The sequence below is a fragment of the Pteropus medius genome, unplaced genomic scaffold, assembly GCF_902729225.1.
Source record: "Pteropus medius unplaced genomic scaffold, Ma_sr-lr_union100, whole genome shotgun sequence".
NCBI classification, from domain to species: Eukaryota; Metazoa; Chordata; class Mammalia; order Chiroptera; family Pteropodidae; genus Pteropus; species Pteropus medius.
The window spans coordinates 390,544-407,022 of record NW_024350324.1 but is presented as its reverse complement, the minus strand read 5'-3'; the positions used below and the strand labels follow the sequence as shown (position 1 = coordinate 407,022).

At 62.9% G+C, this 16,479-nt stretch overlaps 2 protein-coding genes and 2 non-coding genes across 5 annotated transcripts; 2 read left to right on the top strand and 2 right to left on the bottom strand.

Annotated features, from left to right (window-relative positions):
- Window positions 1–1,208: 1,208 nt before the first annotated feature.
- On the bottom strand, window positions 1,209–1,281 carry TRNAF-GAA (transfer RNA phenylalanine (anticodon GAA)). Its single transcript has one exon. It is a non-coding gene; the product is annotated as a tRNA-Phe (tRNA).
- A 130-nt stretch (window positions 1,282–1,411) lies between these two features.
- TRNAN-GUU (transfer RNA asparagine (anticodon GUU)) lies at window positions 1,412–1,485 on the top strand. The gene has a single exon. It is a non-coding gene; the product is annotated as a tRNA-Asn (tRNA).
- NDUFS7 (NADH:ubiquinone oxidoreductase core subunit S7) lies at window positions 1,461–8,019 on the top strand. 2 transcript variants are annotated; one of them, XM_039839063.1, is made up of 8 exons: window positions 1,626–1,764; window positions 2,846–2,879; window positions 3,702–3,770; window positions 4,260–4,377; window positions 5,498–5,677; window positions 5,755–5,801; window positions 6,392–6,480; window positions 7,850–7,953. In XM_039839063.1, the coding sequence occupies exons 1-8, from the start codon at window positions 1,749–1,751 to the stop codon at window positions 7,945–7,947; spliced, it is 651 nt and encodes a 216-aa protein (XP_039694997.1). In that variant the 5' UTR covers window positions 1,626–1,748; the 3' UTR covers window positions 7,948–7,953. The 2 variants fall into 2 exon arrangements, with proteins under 2 accessions (XP_039694996.1, XP_039694997.1); XM_039839062.1 differs by lacking the exon at window positions 2,846–2,879 and having other exon boundaries at window positions 1,461–1,764; window positions 7,850–8,019.
- A 613-nt stretch (window positions 8,020–8,632) lies between these two features.
- GAMT (guanidinoacetate N-methyltransferase) lies at window positions 8,633–11,480 on the bottom strand. The gene is made up of 6 exons (XM_039839065.1): window positions 11,222–11,480; window positions 10,287–10,432; window positions 10,092–10,155; window positions 9,557–9,624; window positions 9,340–9,450; window positions 8,633–8,977 (listed from the first exon to the last, which is right to left on the bottom strand). Exons 1-6 carry the CDS (start codon window positions 11,400–11,402, stop codon window positions 8,837–8,839), a joined length of 711 nt encoding a protein of 236 aa, XP_039694999.1. The 5' UTR covers window positions 11,403–11,480; the 3' UTR covers window positions 8,633–8,836.
- Window positions 11,481–16,479: the final 4,999 nt, after the last annotated feature.

Below are 16,479 nucleotides of genomic sequence, written 5' to 3'. Positions count from 1 at the left end.
CCTGGGGAGGGGGCTTCATGGAAGCATTTCCTGGCTTCTGACTACAGACAGTCGGTGACTCTTCAAGTCTGTTATTTATCTAAAACATGGATTTTCAAAAGTCGTGCGTGCACAGGGTAAGAATTTCAAGCCACAGAGACGCCCGTTGGCACAGTGAACGGGGTCCTCTGTCACTCTGGCTGGCATCACCTGCTGCCCTTCACTCCCTGTGCTTCTTCCCCCACCACTCGAAGGCCCTAGGGCACCCGAGCCGCCTCCCTTGCCACGTACCCAATCCCCATGTGGCAGTCCGCCAAACGCCCCGTAGCTGGAGTGGAAAGCAGGTGGGGTGGCCGTGAGGTCCTCCCCACCCTGTCTTGATCAGGTGCTGCCAGGGCTGGGGACTGGAAATGCAGTGACACGGGAGGCCAGGCAGCAGCGTGTCCACATCAGTTCAGTTGTGACAATACATCACGCCCATGTGATGTTGCCCACAGGTATTACTCTATTATGTTAGAAACTTCCCTGGAAATTAAACGATTCTAAGATGCAAAGTTTATTTAAATTTAAAAATCCACCCGCAGAGCACGGCCAGTCATGGGAGCTAAAGGGAAGGGGGGCTGTGCCCCCGGCAGAACTTCAGAGCCCTCTGCCCTTTGCTCCTTTAGAGGCCAGGCCTGGCCTGGTGACACATCTGTGCCCACCCAGAGACCCTCGAGGTCCCCGAGAGCAGCCAGGCCTGGCTCTGCTCAGCCCCTGGCGGAGCAGGGGGCAGGGTGGGGGCTCCTCGCTGGGAGGCCAGCCCCGCCACTCCCCTGTGCTGGCCTGTTTGGGCCTCAGTCTGCCCCATGCAAAGACAACAGATGTCCCCCAGGATTGTCCAAGCGAAACGACACAGAAGCAAAAAGTGCTTCTGCACACTTTTGCCAGTTTGAGTGCTCAGTGGCGTCCATTTTTACAACGATCTCTACTTCTGATGCTACTGTTGGAAAAAGCTGGAAAACGGGGGTGGGGAAACGGGATGTTTGGGCTGGAATCATAGTCACGGTGGGGACAGGGCTTGCTTTGAGTGCCTTGTTCTGTCCCCTCCCACATTGGCATGAGTTCCCAACAACCCTGCAGAATGGGGTAACATTTTGGGGAAGAAAAGTAAAAAATGACGCATTATGAAGGGAAGGAGCTAGACCAGCCTGGAGCGAAAGATAATGCTTACTTGAGTCAAAAACACTTGCCGAAACCCGGGATCGAACCAGGGACCTTTAGATCTTCAGTCTAACGCTCTCCCAACTGAGCTATTTCGGCTGGGCGGCAGGCGTCACTCTCGTCGCCACTCTACACCGTGCCGGGCCGCCCGCGCGCAGGCGCACCTTGTTCCGCTTGCAACAACCGCGCATGCCTCGTAGGCGCTCGCGTAGGATCGTGCCGCAAAGCCGTCTCTGTGGCGCAATCGGTTAGCGCGTTCGGCTGTTAACCGAAAGGTTGGTGGTTCGAGCCCACCCAGGGACGCGCTACCGTCTTTTGCTTCCTGGGTCGCGAAGAAGGCGAGAGGTTCGCTTCCGTTTTCAGGGGCGTTTTCCGCGCACCCACTTGTTTTTCTATGCGTCGTGGGGCGTCTGGGGCGCGCGGCAGGGAACGTCCACGAAAGCGGAACTTTCCGCACCCGGGTTCTGGTTTTCGCTCACCAGCCGAACCTCCTTGGGCGACGGCCCCGGCGACCCGGAGCGCTAAAGAGGGAGGACCGCAGAGGTTGTCTGAAGGCCGAGGCGAAGATGGCGGCGCTGGCGGGTGAGCGGGTCGGGCACCGGGGTCAGGGGCCGCTCGGGGAAACCGAGGCCGGAGGGGGACTCGGGGCTCCCCGGGAAGGTGACATCGTTCGCACGGCAGGCATCCCAGCCTGGCCTGCTCCCGGGACCGCATAACACGGACCGCACGGGGTCGCAGCGGAAAGCAGCGCCCCCGAGCAGGGGGTCGGGGATTTGTCTAGAAGCCGGTCGGCGCGTCCTCATGCCGGCGCTTCGCCGTTAACGCCCGCAGCGCCGCCGGCCGGGGCAGGTCCCATTGCGATGGCTTTTTCGGGGGGCGAGGGGGGGTGACGACGCTCGTTACTTTGAGGAGGTGCGTGCAACCCCTGGCACGCCGTTTCGAGACGTCTGTGATTTCCGTGGCCGAGAACCACGGGTCCTGCTAACACGGGGCCTGTGGTCTGTTGGCGACACTCAGAATTAAAGAAAGGCCAATTTTCAATAAGACGTCGGTGACAACGGAGGCTGTTTTTCCTTCCCGTGCAAATTCCCATGTGTGCTGAACCGCGAAGGGCCTTTACCGGGGTGTGAGTTTATGCAAATCCCTAAACGTTTTAGTGGGGAAACTGAGGCTCTAAGAGGTGCAGGCGTCCGGGGCCAGGCAGTTAGCCTGTCTTCCGTGCTCACATCTGTGGCTTTGTTTACTGGCCCCACACCTGTCAGACACAGTCAAGGCCGCGGGGGCCGCGGGGACCCCGGGAGGCAGAAGGGCCGGCCTGTGCAAGCGTGGGGCAGGGTGCTCCAGGCAGACGGAACAGCCTGTGCGAAGGCTCCGAGGCAGCAGCCCTGACACGTGAGGACGTGAAGGCGGCGTCGGTGTGCAGCCTGGCTTTTCTCCCAGGGACTGTGGGGCTTTAAGCAGCAGAGTGGCACTGTCTAGTTCACGTTTGAAAAACCCCTCTTTACCAAACGTTTGTCAGGTGGACTTTAGATAGATGGAGAGCAAGAGGGTGGGGAGTGCCAGGCAGGCCCGAGATGGGACATCTGGCAGATGCAGGCGCCTGAGTTTGTGCCCTCTGGTGCTGCCCGCTACTCACTGCCGCCCCCTGTGGTTTTCTCCGCAGCTCCCAGCCTGCTCCGCCGGACCCTTGCTCTGCGGTGAGTGCCGGCATCTCTGACACTGACCACCTACCCTGAGGCCCTGGCGGGAGGGCTCGGTCTGGGAGGTGGGGCAGAGCTGGGAGGGGCTGGAGCAGCAGCAGACGGCCACCGGCTGCAGGTCACAGGGCAAGCTGGGCAGCAGGGGGGCCAGCAGTCCGCCCTCCAGCAGGTGGTGTGCAGGCCCCTCGGTGGCGAGAGGACACCCCAGACTCACACTCTCGTCCGCCTGCACTGGTGCCCCCAGGACTCACACCTTACCTGTCTCAGGAAGGCAGTCGGTGTATTTGCTCAGATCGCAGTCCCCTGCAGGCCTCCTCAGGACGGGAAAGCAGGTGGCCGCCAGGCCCTCTGCAAGAACAGAGCCCAGAAACTGAACCCCAGTACCATGGGACCAGGGACATGGCAGATCCGAGGAGAGGGTCTTCCTAGCAGAGGGGAGTCAGGGCCTTTGAGGCAGGCAGGACTGGGGCTGACTGTGCTTCGTTTTGATAAGGCCTTTTTCCTAGAAATAAAATACATATTCCCTGTAAAACAAATAGAAAATGGGATAAACGAGAGGCGTGAAATGAAAACCAGGCGCCCCGTAGACCAGGGCCCGCAGACATTTTCCGTGGATGTTCTGGGCTCTCTGGCGGGCGCTATTCAGCTCTGCAGACAACGCGGGAATGGATAGATGTCAACAAACCTGTTTTTACAGAAACAGGTGGAGGCCGGATCCGGCCCCTGGCCGCAGTTCTGCCGTCCCTGCCCGGGAGTAGCCCCTGTCGCAGTGCCTGGGGCGCCCGGGCTGCTATGAACGTGCGCTCTGTCTCCCTGCAGCTCGGGCCTGAGTGCGGCCGTGCAGGCGCGGCACGTCCACGTGAGCTCAGCTGCTGACAGCCCGAGCAGGTGAGGCCAGCCCTCCCGGGAGCCCGCACACCCCAAAATCCGCCTCCCGCACAGCAGCGCCTGTGCTGGCTCCAGGACCCTCCCATTACCCAGTGGGACGACACAGAGAGGTCCCTGACCTTGGCGCCCTGCCTGGCCCCCTGCCACGTGTCCAGGCCAGCAGCCTCACACCCCCACCGCGGAAGGGCCTCTGCTCTAGGGCGTGTCGGCTGAGCCCATTTTCCAGATGGGGAAACCGAGTCCCCGTGAGCACGGGCCTTGGGGCAGGCCCAAGCGTCCATGACATCCTTGATCCCTTCATGCAGCGGGCTTGTCCTGACCCAGACGCGGCCCCGTCCAGCACTGCCCCCTGGGACAAGCCATGACCACACTTCGTCGTGCCTCTGAGTGGCCGCTCCAGGCCGGGCTCCAGGGTGGGGGCCGTGGGGATGGCCAGCGCCGTCTCCTGGGTCCCTGCCTGGCTAATGCCTCCCCATGTCCCATGCCCAGTGCCCAGCCCACCGTGTCCAAGGCCGGAGCCGTGGTCCCCAAATCCAGTGCCCTTCCCAGCAGCCGGGGCGAGTATGTGGTGGCCAAGCTGGATGACCTCATCAACTGGGCCCGCCGGGTGAGCACCTCCCCACACCATCCCCCAGCCCCCGCCCCCACACGTGCGCCTCCCTTAGTGGCCCAGGTGGCCAGCCCGGCCCCACCAGCTCCAGGCTCCAATGTCCCCTGTGTCCTTCCCTCAGCCACCAGTGAAGATGGCTCACCTATCTTCTGCAGTTTTGACTTCTGTCCCTTTTTTAGAAAAGAGAAAAGTTGGCTTTTTTAACTACAAAAGACATGTGCTGAAAAGAGCAGAAATCCTAAAAAGCCTGCCCCTCCCTGTGTCCCCTCCCTCAAGGAGTGTGCATGGCATGTCTCCCACTGGGTACGAGTCCCTCTCGGGGGACAGAGGCTCTTTTCAGTGTCCAAGGGGTGCTGGGCCGGGCCAGGCTCAGTAACAATCCCCCGCTGAGGCCGCGCGCTGTCTGTCTTCTGTGTCTGTGCCACACACGATGCCACAGCGAGCTCCCTTCCAGGGCTTTTAGCTCCAGGACAGAGGAGTGCGCTGCAACCCGGTTTGTGGCTGCGAAGGCGCAGGGACAAGGTCAGGGTCAGCCAGCTCAGGCGCCAGTCAGGGCTCAGGCCCTGTCGTGTGAGTGCTGGCACATCGGGGGCCATGGGGGCCACTTCCAGGCCCTAGGTCAGACACGCAGGAGCAGAGGAAGGTCTGGCAGCGGGCACAGACGTGGGGAAGTGAGGCCCAGAGACATGGGTGCGAGTAGGAGGTTGGCCGAGGACATCCGGGAGGGCTTCCTGGAGGAGTCGCTGGACACCAGGAGGTGTCGGGACCAGGGCCTCAGTGTCTAGCCTGTGCCGCTGTTAGCGGATGGGGTCCAGGACGCACTGGCTTACGTGAGTGACGTTAAGACCAATTTCGCCTGGGTTTTTTTTTTAATTCCTTTTTTCTCCTGTGGGAACGTGGTCGCTGAGAAGGGTGGCTGCCTGGCTCACTGTACCTTGTGGGGCAGCCTCGGGCCAGGGCAGCAACTCAAGCTGGTGGCAGGTGTCCGAGGGGCCTGGAGATCATCTCTGCGCCGTTTGTCACGAAAGGCTAGGATTCTAGACGTTTCTGTGTAAGAGTGCTCTGTGTCTTTAAACACGGGCCACCTTCCACTCACGGCTGACCGCTTGGCCCCCAGAGCTCCCTGTGGCCCATGACCTTCGGCCTGGCCTGCTGCGCCGTGGAGATGATGCACATGGCAGCGCCCCGCTACGACATGGACCGCTTCGGCGTGGTCTTCCGGGCCAGCCCGCGCCAGTCCGACGTCATGATCGTGGCCGGGACCCTCACCAACAAGATGGCCCCCGCGCTCCGCAAGGTAGGCCCGGCCCCGCCGCCTGCCCGGCCCCACTGCCCGCCTGGCCCTGCCGCCCGCAAACCTGCCGTCTCTTCCAGGTCTACGACCAGATGCCGGAGCCCCGCTACGTCGTGTCCATGGGGAGGTGAGAGACCAGGCTGGCCGTGGGCTTCCCTGCCTCTGTCTGTGCTTCCGTCTGACCAGGGCCCTCCAGGGGGACGTCCCAGGCCGTGAACCCCCGCAGCAGCAGGCGGGCAGCAACTCCGACGCCCCTGCGCATGTTGCCCCCAGAGCGTCCCCTCCTGTTGCTTACCGGCGCCCCACCCCAGTGGCCCGTCCGGTCTGTTCCTTCGCTTCGCGCACACGGTGATGGCGTCATCGTCACCGCACGCACTCACACCCGCCTCCCCGCGTTGGCAAAGCCCGTTCGGCTGCTGACCGGCCCTGTCGGGGCGCAGGTTTGGACTGCACAGTTCCCCCTTCCCTGGCATGCGGTTCCGGAGGCTGTCATTCACGCTAGAGAACGCCCCTCATCTAATTCCCGAACGGATTCCATCTTGAGACCCCCATACCCTAAGCGGTCACCCCCCCCTTTCCTGTGACTTCGTGTCCAGTCCTGCCCTTTTCGATACCCGGGCACCCGCTTGCACGTGACAGGGTGCAGGTCAGGGGTGGGATGCTGAGTGGGCGGGGCCAGGTGGCCCTCACGGCCCTCCCTCCCCCCTCCCCCCGCAGCTGTGCCAACGGGGGTGGCTACTATCACTACTCCTACTCCGTCGTGAGGGGCTGTGACCGTATCGTGCCCGTGGACATCTACGTCCCAGGTAAGCCCACCGCCCGTGTCTCGGCCCCCCGGCCTCCAGGTCCATGAAGGAGCCAGTGCCGGCCCACTCACCCATGGCACAGGGTCCCCGTGTCCCCGCAGACACGTGGGCTCCCCCTGTCCCCCAAGGGGCTCCCCGGTGTCATCCAGACGCCAGACCAGGCCCATGTCGGGATCAGGACTGACTTCCAGCTGTTTTTAAGCCACAGTTTTATATGATTCCACCTAAAAGAATCAAAACCAAAGAAATTCAGTTAGAAACCAGAAAAGGTCCTGGAGGCCAGGAACGGCGTCCACGAGTTCTCATCCTCCAGACAGGCGGGTGAGACCCCTCGCTCCGACCTGGGATCACCGGGGTGCGGGCTTCCGCGAACTGAACTGCAGGGTGCCCACTTAGGGCCGAGCATTAGGAGAACAGAGTCTTCTGTTCCGTTTGGGGTGCACTCGCACTGGAGCATGGTGCTTTCTCTGGTTTGCGCATCGCCGGGTGACCTGAGCATGCCTGGTTCTCCGCAGGGTCCTCCGCAGAGGGGCCTCCCAGGCATGTTGCTGGCACCTCTCAAAAGTGGAGAAACAGATTTCGATGCTGGTCTAGAGCCGATCGAAAAACGGGGCCGCTGTGATTAGCATTTTGCAAGTGTTTATGGAGGGGTTTTTCCAGGCCCCGGGGAGCCTGCAGGTTGTAGGGACAGAGCCTGACACAGCCGTGCTCAGAACCGCCTGTCGGTGGCAGAGGGCACGGTGGGCGGGCTTCGAGGGAGGCAGAGGCGACTACCCTGGCAGCTCGTTAGATTTGACCGGGGGCCAGTCCCTTGGTCAGCTGCTGCTTGTGTGACGCATGACCTCGGGCCAGTCTCTCGGGCATGTTCTCTGTCGCAGCTGGGCTGTCGCGCCTGTGCTGTTGGTCACCATGCACCCCACGCTCAGCTGAGGGACGACCGTGACAGCATCTGCCCAGCCCCCTTGGCTGTGGTTGCCCTTCCAGGCCTGTCAGGTCCTGGGCAAGTCCTCGAGGTGTGACATGTCTGCTTTTTCAGCTTAGGAGTCTGGATGGGACCCGAGAGGACCCATCGGGGGTCTCTTCTCAGTATGCGGGCCTCCCCGCTCTGCCCCCCCGCCCCGTGACGGGCCGCACCCCCACCACCGCAGTGCAGATGCATGGGGCGAGGGCTGTCTTAGCCCTCCCCACCCCGGGACGTGGCCAACCAGCCCTCAGCCCCAGCTCACTTGTCCCAAGACCCTGGGCGGCCTGGCCTTTGCTGCCCCTAGTATGCCTTTTGACCTTCATTCTGGTTCAAGTGCCCTTGGCTAGCAGCAGGAGGAGGGTGGCTGGCCCCCAGGGCAGGGCACTGAGGCCATCCCACCCCCAGGCTGTCCCCCGACGGCCGAGGCCCTGCTCTACGGCATCCTGCAGCTGCAGAAGAAGATCAAGCGGGAGAAGAGGCTTCAGATCTGGTACCGCCGGTAGCAGTGCTGACCGTCTCCATCACCATCCCCATCACCGTCCCCAGATGGTCAATAAACCCGAGAAGCCCGCCTAGACTGCTGCTGTGTGGTGTGTGGCCGGGAGGCAGGGTGGCAGCGGGGCAGCCGCCGGGCGGAGGGCCCAGCGTGGATGGGTGAGTGCCGCCAGACAGAGTAGGTCCCGAGACACAGGTCCTGGAGGCAGGTGGCCGGGCCCACACACCCCTCCTGGAGGCCTGCACTGCCCATCGTGATGGGGGGCTTGTGGGGGATGGGTGGCCACTGCACTAGGGCTGGAGGGGGCCCCAAGTCAGACACTGGGCAGTGGGAGAGTGGGGACCTCAGCACGTGACACTGCCCGTCCAGTGGGCCGAGGGTCCTGGGCGAGGCCGATGTGAAGTTTGGCTCAAGGTTCAGCCTGACCAGGTGTGACCAGAACCGTCCTTGGCTCTCAAGGATCTGGGTGCTGCCACTCTCCCTGTGGTCCCAACCTAGTTCTGGACCCCAGATGTAAACCACAGGGGAGGAGGGCGGCTGGCTGGCAGCCTGGGGACGAGGTCATCCACGGTCTGAGCGAGCTGGAGCGGGGAGGCATGGGCTCCACGGGAGGGAGGAAGGGCCCAGCCCCTGGCCCCCTGCCAGCTGCTGAACAGGCTTCTCTCTGGAGCGGGGAGGAGTGAGCGAGCTGCTTTCATGTGGTGCTGCTGGGTGGCCAGGCCACTGGCAGTGTTTATTTTATCCCACGGCCCACAGGGAGCAGGTGCTGGTCCCCTTGCACAAGTCAGGGGAGGTGGCCCGGGGTCACGCTGCCGGCCAGGGGTGCAGCCTCAATTAGCACCTCAGGCTATGAGGCCACAAAGGCACTGAGTCGGGGTGCGGGGTGGCCAGCAGGCTCAGTGCTTGGTGACCAGGGGCGTGATCACCCGCGGGAAGGCATAGTAGCGGCAGTCGGCCGGCGGGACCAGCTCCATCACCTGCGTGCGGATGTTTTCCGGCCGGAAGCCGGCCTCCAGCAGCGCTGGCACCTGGGTCTCCTGCAGGGGGGAGGAGCCAGGTAACCTCCAGGCCCCGAGGCCCAGTGACACACACTCACACACCCTGGTGCCCACCCATCCTTGCGTAGCGTTCACTAGTGCCAAGGCCCCTAGGGACTGCAGCCGCTGCCGTCGCGCCCCCCCCCACCCGCGCCCGCCTCCCTTAGGCCCAACTGCTGAGTGAGACTGGGCGGATCCTGTGTTCCTGTGTCCTGGGCACCGGGCAGGGACCTTGTCTGATTCTCACAGGCGCTCATAGTCCACCTGAGAGCAGCTCGAGGGACCCTGCCAGGGCACAGGTGGCCACGGCTGCCTCCCTGCCCTGGTCGCTGGCCGCCTGGGGTGGGGCTTGGTCTTGGCACCTGGAACATGGTGCTGATGTCCGAGTACTTGGTCTTCATCAGCTCCCCCCAGGAGGTGAGGTTGCAGTAGGTGAGGACGCCCCCCGGCTTCAGCAGGCGAAACGCGTGGCCCTGGGAGGGGGGCAGCGATCAGGGCGGGAACGAGTGGCAAGAGGGGGACCGTGTGTGGACAGCACATGCCCCGACCCGGCCGGCCCAACCCCCATCGAGGACCTACCCTGATGAAGCCAAACTGGTGTGTGTGCCAGGTCTCCTCGGACAGTGGGTACGTGTCGTACAGGATCCCTGCAGAGAGAGAGGGAAGCCACGCCGTCAGACTAGCTGCAGTGGCACCGGTGGCTGCACCTGAGGGACTTGCATGCGGCCAGGAGCCCCTGGGTCTGTCTCCTGTAGGACAGATCCCCAACCGCCCCCCGCCTCCTCTCCACCCGAGGCTGCACAGCAGGAGGGGAGCAGCCTGCAAGGCAAGGGAGCGAAGCTTCATCTCATCTGCGAAGCTTCATGTCATCTGCGTTTGCAGCCGCTCCCCAGCTCCGCCTCAGGTCGGCAGGCACTCGATTCTCATAGCACGGGCCCTGCGCCCACAAAGCCTGGGAACCGCTGGTCCAGGGGCCACGTTGAGTTCAGGCGTTACCCCATGTCCGCTGAGCACTAGGCCTCGTGTTGCTGGGTGACATGTCAGTGAGCAAGGTGCGGGCTAACAGTGCAGACTCAGGCAGAGGCCCCTCACCCGGTCCCCAGTGTCCCCTCACCATCAAAGTGACCATCTGGCAGGGTGGGCACCACCTCCTCCCACAGGCCTTTCAAGGGAACCACCTTGGGGCAGGGTAGAAAACGAGAGAAGGCTGAGGGTCAGAGGGGTCCACAGGACGCCACTGTGAGGGCGGGGGAGACCACCTCCCAGATCTGGGGCCCTCCCCCAGGCGTGGGGGGGGGCAGAGGCGCACCTTGTGTGGCTGCCGCTGGGCCCAGTCCTGGAGCCGCTGGAAGACACCATCGTTGCACTCAATGATCCAGTGCTCGTCGATGGCCGCCTCCTGCACTCTGGTGGCTGCGATGGCCATGCCAAAGCCCACCTCCAGGACCCGGCCCCCTAGACACACAAAGGACTGGGGCTGGGAGGCTGCCCGGAGGCGGGGGTGTGGGGTGGCGACTCTGCACAGAGAAACTTGCCACAAGGATAGGAGGGCACAGCGGGCACTGTGGCCCTGAGAGGGAACAGCGTGGGCCCTGGGCAGCAGCCAGAGTGGGTGGCCAGCCAGGGAGGCCCAGCCCCGAGGGACTTTGAGCCTGGCTCTCGCCATGTGCACCGGGGATGGTATCTCTTGACTTGGTTACTTTCCTCTCCCCCGCCAACACTCCCCACGATGAAGTGCACCAGAGAGGGGTTAGGAGAGCCAGGATTGGGGAGGGCCGGTTGGTCCCTATTGGACCACAGACCAGACCCAGGCGCAGAGGCCGCGCACCCAACCCCTGGGGGAATCTGGGCACCCCTGGGCCTCAGATGTCGGTGCAGGAGGGTCACTCTGCCACCTGTCTCCCAGCCTCAGTTCTCCCCGAGCTATTCTTAGCTGGGGCGGGCGGGGACTCGGGAGTCGGTGCGGGAACGTTCCCAACGGGAACCTGGCCAGCTGCCCGTGCTGGCTGCCGGCCCCTGTCCCTGACCTCAGGCGCGGGGGCTGAGGACCTATTCCTCCTGAAGGGGAAGCTCCCGGTACTTAGCGGGCGCCCTGTGCCCGCAGCACCCGCTTTTATTTCCCCGTCGCCCCCGGCTAGCAGCCCCATTTTTTGGGCTACGAGAGAGGCACGAAGAGGCTCCGATGCGCATCAGCGGGAGAGCGGGCCGGCCCCGGGGCTGCGCTGGAGCCGGGCGGGGGGCTACCTTTGGAGGCGGCGGCGGCCGCCAGCGCGTGCATGTAGGGGGTCTCCCAGCGCTCCATCACCGGCTTGCCCAGGATCTGCAGGTGCGTGTCCGATGCATCGTAGGCCGCAGGCGCCGCCCGCCACGCAGGGCTGCAGTTCTCGCCGGGCGCGAAGATGGGGTTCGCAGCGGGGGCGCTCATGCTGCGGGCTGGACGGCGCGCCCCTGAATCAGCTCTCAATGCGCGGAGCTGGTCTCTGCTGGGCCTTCTGGGCCGGGGGCGTGGTCTGGCTGGGGGCGTGGCCCGTCGGGGGCGTGGTCAGGGCGGCCTGGGCCTCACGAGCGCACCGCGGCACGAGCGGCCTCTGGCGGCAGCCGAACAGAAGGCACCCCCACGCGCGCCCGCCCACCCGCCGACGCCCCCTCCTCGCTGAGCCGCCCGCGCCGGGTCTGCGGAACGGGCACCGCAGCAGCGAGCCCTCAGGGGCCTGGGCCTCGCCTCGTCACGTTCCTGCCTCAGTTTCCTCATCTGTCACCGCCACAGGAAGCCCCCTGCCTTGCTGTGCTGGGGGGGATCGAATGATTTTTCCAGGCTTTTACGAAAATACCTTATGTTTTTGAAATTTAATCTTTGGAGATGCTACGGTGGGTTCTAAATTGTCCTCATTTCACAGATAGGAAAACAGGCTCTAGGAGGCACAGCCGGCAGTCTCATGGCCCCTGGGGTGAGATGCGGGTACCCAGGTCAGACCCCTAACAGCCCCACCGCCTTCACACGCGGAGCTGGAGCTGCCTCACGCCAGGAGCTCACTTCATGACCCCATAAGCGGGGATCACCTGAGGCCCCAGGACCCTGATGGGGGGACTCACGGTGCAGAAGCCTCTAGGTATGGGGACTGACGCATGAGCTCCACACTCTGCTGTCCCATGCACAGGAAGTCAAGCAGGGCAGCCCCCCACCCCCTCTCCCCAGCTCAGCTGTGTCCTCTGCCTGCCTCCCTGGGACCCACCTGCCAGCTGAGCTGGGGTGGCCTCCGGGCTCTATGACTCAACTTCCCTTTTCCAAGCCTCTGCACACCGGGCCACCATTCCCGAGCCCTGCACACTCAATTCCTGCCACTCAGAACACGTACTAAAACTGCGGCCCGGAGCAGCCGAGGCCCCAGGATCCGAACCCAGGCTCCTAACCGCTGCACCTGTGTCCATCCCTCACAGCCCAGCCCCACTTCTGCCCCCAGGCCTTCGCACATGCTCCTCCCACCGCCCAGACAGCCTGTCCCTCCTGGCCCAGATGCCCCCCTCTCTGCTCCATGCTTGAGGCCGCGCCTGCTCTGGGCAGCGGTCCCCCCACCCCCAGGCTGCTCTGCTCCCGAGCTTTCCATTCTTGCCATTTTGCTGACCGAAGGTATTTCTTCCTGGCTCCATCGTCTGTCCGATGGGCTTGATGCGTGGAAAGTGCTCAGTAAAACCAAGGGCGCCATGGGGTCTAACGTGGTCTGGATGGTGTGACTGACGGCACTGACCTCACGAGACCCTCGGGAAGGGGCATGATGAGCAGGTGCCATTGGACGCCTGGGTTGCAGTCACGCCGCCTTTCACCTCATAAGTGCATCCCGTCTGGTTCCCCGCTGCCAGCCGCCTCCTGGGCACCCTCTGTGAATTCACTGCAACGAACTCCAACAGGCGTTAGGTGAAAAGGCAGGCAGAGTGTGGAGCATGCTACAGACCAGTGCGCGTGTGTGCACACGTGTGTGTGCACGTGCGTGTGTGTATGTGTGTGCACATGTGTACTCACATGTCTGTGCATGTGTGCGCGTGTGTGTGCATATGTGCGTGTGTGCGCTGTGCGCACACATGCGTGTGTGTTGGTAGACCCCATATTGTCTGGTACACATTCCCCGGTAAGGACACCCAAGATGCTGGCCATCGTGGCCAGGGTGCTGTGGGGGAGATTTTTATCTGGGTACTTTTTTTTTTTATTGTGGTAAAACACGTACAACATAAACTTCACCACCCTAACCACTGTTAAGGGCACAGCTCACTGGCCTTAGGCATATTCACAGGTCGTGTAGCCGTCCCCACCGTCCACCTCCAGGATTTTCTTGCCATCCCAAACTGACACTCTGTCCCCATTAAATATTAACTCTCTTCCCCTCCCCAGCCCCTGTCACCCACCATCTACTCTCTATCTCTGTGAGTCTGACTCCTCTGGGGACCTCCCGTGAGTGGGATCACACAGGACGTGTCCTTCTGTGTATGGCTTATGTCACTGAACACAATGTCCTCCAGGTCCATCAATGTCGTGGCAGGCATCAGGACATCTGTTCTTTCCAAGGCCAAATAACGTTCCAGTGTGTGAACAGACCGTGTCCCGTTTTCCGTTCATCCATCCATGGCTGCTGGGATTGTGTTTGCCTTTGGCTGTCATGAGTCGTGCTGTCGTGAATTGTCACGTGCAGGTGGGTCTCTGTGCAAGTCCCCGCCTCCAGTTTGCTGGGTTTGAAAGCACTGGAGGCCGTTGGGTCATCCGGTGATTCTGTGTTAACTTTTGAGGGACCGCAAGACTTTCTGCCCAGGGCTACTTCCCGCCAACACACACCTATCCAGTCCAGCGGGTCCTCCCCACACTAGCTGACTCCAGACAACCATGTGATCCCAGCTTGGCCAATCAGGGCTTTCCATCACCTGGGCACAGTTGATTGGACAGACATGTGACTGAGATTGAGCCAATCAGAACCTTCCCTGGAACTTTTGCTGCTTCTCTTGGGGAGGAAGTGCTGACCTTGTGCTGGGCCTGGAGCTGTGGCACCATCCTTGTCCCCACAAGGGGGTAGACCGTTGAGGAAAAAAGCAATGAGAGAGAACGGATGAAGTCCTGTGACACTGTTTGAAGGTCCTGGATCCAGCCTAGCCTGAAATCAGCTGGACCAGCGGGGCTTATGAGGGCCAAGTCTGCCCCCCAGAGGACACTGGGCGATGTGTGGGGACATTTGTGGTGGTGAAGGGGTGCTCCTGACGTGGATTGGGTGGGGGCCGGAGATGCTGGTCCCAAATGTCAGCGGTGCTGGTGGGGGCACCCTGAGTTAGACCTATCCCTGAGTCTTTCGGTTCCATGAGCCAAAAAGTCCCATTAAACAAAGAAAGCCAGTTTCGCTTTCTGTGACTTGGCACCGATGGCTCCTAACCGATTTGGGAGGTGAGACATGCAGGGGGTTTTGCAGACGGCCGGTGGGGGGCTTCGCCCTCATGGAGTCGGACGCCTGCAAGGGGCCGATGACAGGCTGGGAGAGCTCGGCTCGGGTCCTGTGCTGGGATTACCTTCTCCGGGGCTCGGTTTGGGATTCATAGGAACGTTGCAGAGACTGCGCAGAGGGTTACCTGACACCCGCTTTCCTCATCATCAGCATCTCGCGTGTGTGTGGGACGCATGTCACAGACACTCGACCGTCACCTAGAATCCTCTGTCCTGTCACGCCTTTCCTTCTCCCCGAATGCCCCTTTTCTGCCCCGGGACCCCATCCAGGACCCCACGTGACATTTAGTCATCGCATCTGCCGAGGCCCCTCTGGGCTGTGACGGGTTCTCAGACCTTCCTCGTTTTTGAGGATCTGGACAGTCGTGAGGGGGACTGGCTGAGCAGTTTCTAGAATGTCCCTCGGTTGGGGTTTGTCTGGTGTTTTTTCTCGGGGTTAGAGCAGGGTGATGGGTTCTGGGAGGTGGGCCCCGGAGGCGAGGTGCCTTTGTCTTCCCGTCAGATCGAGGGTCCCTGCTGTCCACACAGCCTGCCACGGTCGGTGGGCGTGGAGACTCAAGAGCAGGGCCTGCTGCCGTGAATCTGTTTTCTCATTTTCCCATAAAGTCCCCACTGTGCCCCGAGCCCCACTTCCAACACTTTGCACGTTGGGTCCCCTCGCACAGTGTCACAGGAACTCCCCTGGGGAGGTACCGTGATGGTCCCCTTTTAATCCATGAGGGAATGGGCACAGAGAGGTTAAGCAGCTTGCCTGGGGGGTCACATAGGTGGTGGGCGGCAGGGCAGGGACCCGAACCCCACAAATCTTAACCCTGGTGCTCTGCTGCTAAAGCTCTACTCTGCCGGTCATCCTGGCAGCCCTCGAGGACACGAGTCGATGAGCAGCACGGAGAAAGAACACCCCAGAGCGCTCCCAGTTTCTCATCCGTCGGAACCCAGGTCCCAGGCTGGGGAGCTGGCTTCTCCCACAGCCGCTGGGGCCTGGAAGTGAGTCAGCGGCTGTCCTGGAATTCCCCTGGGGCTGGGCACATCCAAGGTGAAGGCTCAGGAAGTCCCAGCACAGGTGACATCAGCCCTGGAGTGGGGGGGACAGCCCCAGGGAGGGCAGGGCTCCGGCCACCTCCTCGGACCCTCGCCCAGCACTTCCGCTGCCAGCACGTGGGTAGCCGACCCGCAGGCCCGTCCCACCCCTCAGGGCCAGGGAGCCTCGGGTGGGCTCTGGTCCCCTCCCCAGGAGGCACACGGAAATGCCTTCTGGACGGACGCATGGCCTCCCCTTGCCCCACTCCACCCCCACGTTCACCTGCACCGGCCCCCGATGCCAAGCCGGGTCCCCTCTGGCTGGGGCTGGGGGGTGGCCTCACTGCCCAGTTCCCTGATGCTGACCCCCGGGCCTTCGCACGTGCTGTGCCCCCCATCCCTGACGGTCCCTCCCCTCGGGGTTTGACTGGTGGCCGGCGGCCTTCCTTCTGGGCCCCGCTGGCACCCCGACCACAGGGTGCAGCCCCGACACGGCCCGGGGTGCTGGGTCAGGTGTCACACGTAGCCCCCGCGGGCGCCCCAGCCTCAGCGCAGAGGCGGGCGGACCTGCCTGTGTGGGGCGGATCTCAAACCCGTCTGACGGGTTGGCTGTTCGCTGGAGTTGTCTGGCTCAGAGGCGGCCTTGGCCTTGGCCGGACCTGCCAGGATCCCACTTGGGGCTCAGGCCAGGACGGTGCCAAGGGAGCTGCAGCCCGCCAGCCAGCGCTACGGCCTGAGGACACCTCGGGGCAAGTGGCAGGTGGGTCCCGGCGCAGGGAGGGCGAGGCGGCTGGACCACGCGGGGCCGGCTTGGCCAGGGGAGGGGCTGCGGCTGGACAGAGATTCAGACAGACTGGCAGATGGGGAGAGATAGAGACAGAGACAGAGACAGAGACCGAGAGATAGAGACGGCGGGAGGGAAAGTGACCCGGAGGGACAGGCCGGGGGGCACAGACACGGCTTCTGCTCCGGCCTCGGTTTCCTCTTCCGCACCACGGGGTGGGGC

What these genes read in the sequence shown, in the direction of transcription:
- GAMT (XM_039839065.1), bottom strand. Translation starts at nt 11,402, where the DNA reads ATGAGCGCCCCCGCTGCGAACCCCATCTTCGCGCCCGGCGAGAACTGC. An exon ending in GGCCGCCGCCGCCTCCAAAG is followed by an intron (nt 10,433 to 11,221) that starts GTAGCCCCCCGC and finishes TTGTGTGTCTAG; the next exon opens with GGGGCCGGGTCCTGGAGGTG. An exon ending in GCCAGATGGTCACTTTGATG is followed by an intron (nt 9,625 to 10,091) that starts GTGAGGGGACAC and finishes CTCTCTCTGCAG; the next exon opens with GGATCCTGTACGACACGTAC.
- NDUFS7 (XM_039839062.1), top strand. Translation starts at nt 1,577, where the DNA reads ATGCGTCGTGGGGCGTCTGGGGCGCGCGGCAGGGAACGTCCACGAAAG. An exon ending in TACGTCGTGTCCATGGGGAG is followed by an intron (nt 5,802 to 6,391) that starts GTGAGAGACCAG and finishes CTCCCCCCGCAG; the next exon opens with CTGTGCCAACGGGGGTGGCT. An exon ending in CGTGGACATCTACGTCCCAG is followed by an intron (nt 6,481 to 7,849) that starts GTAAGCCCACCG and finishes TCCCACCCCCAG; the next exon opens with GCTGTCCCCCGACGGCCGAG.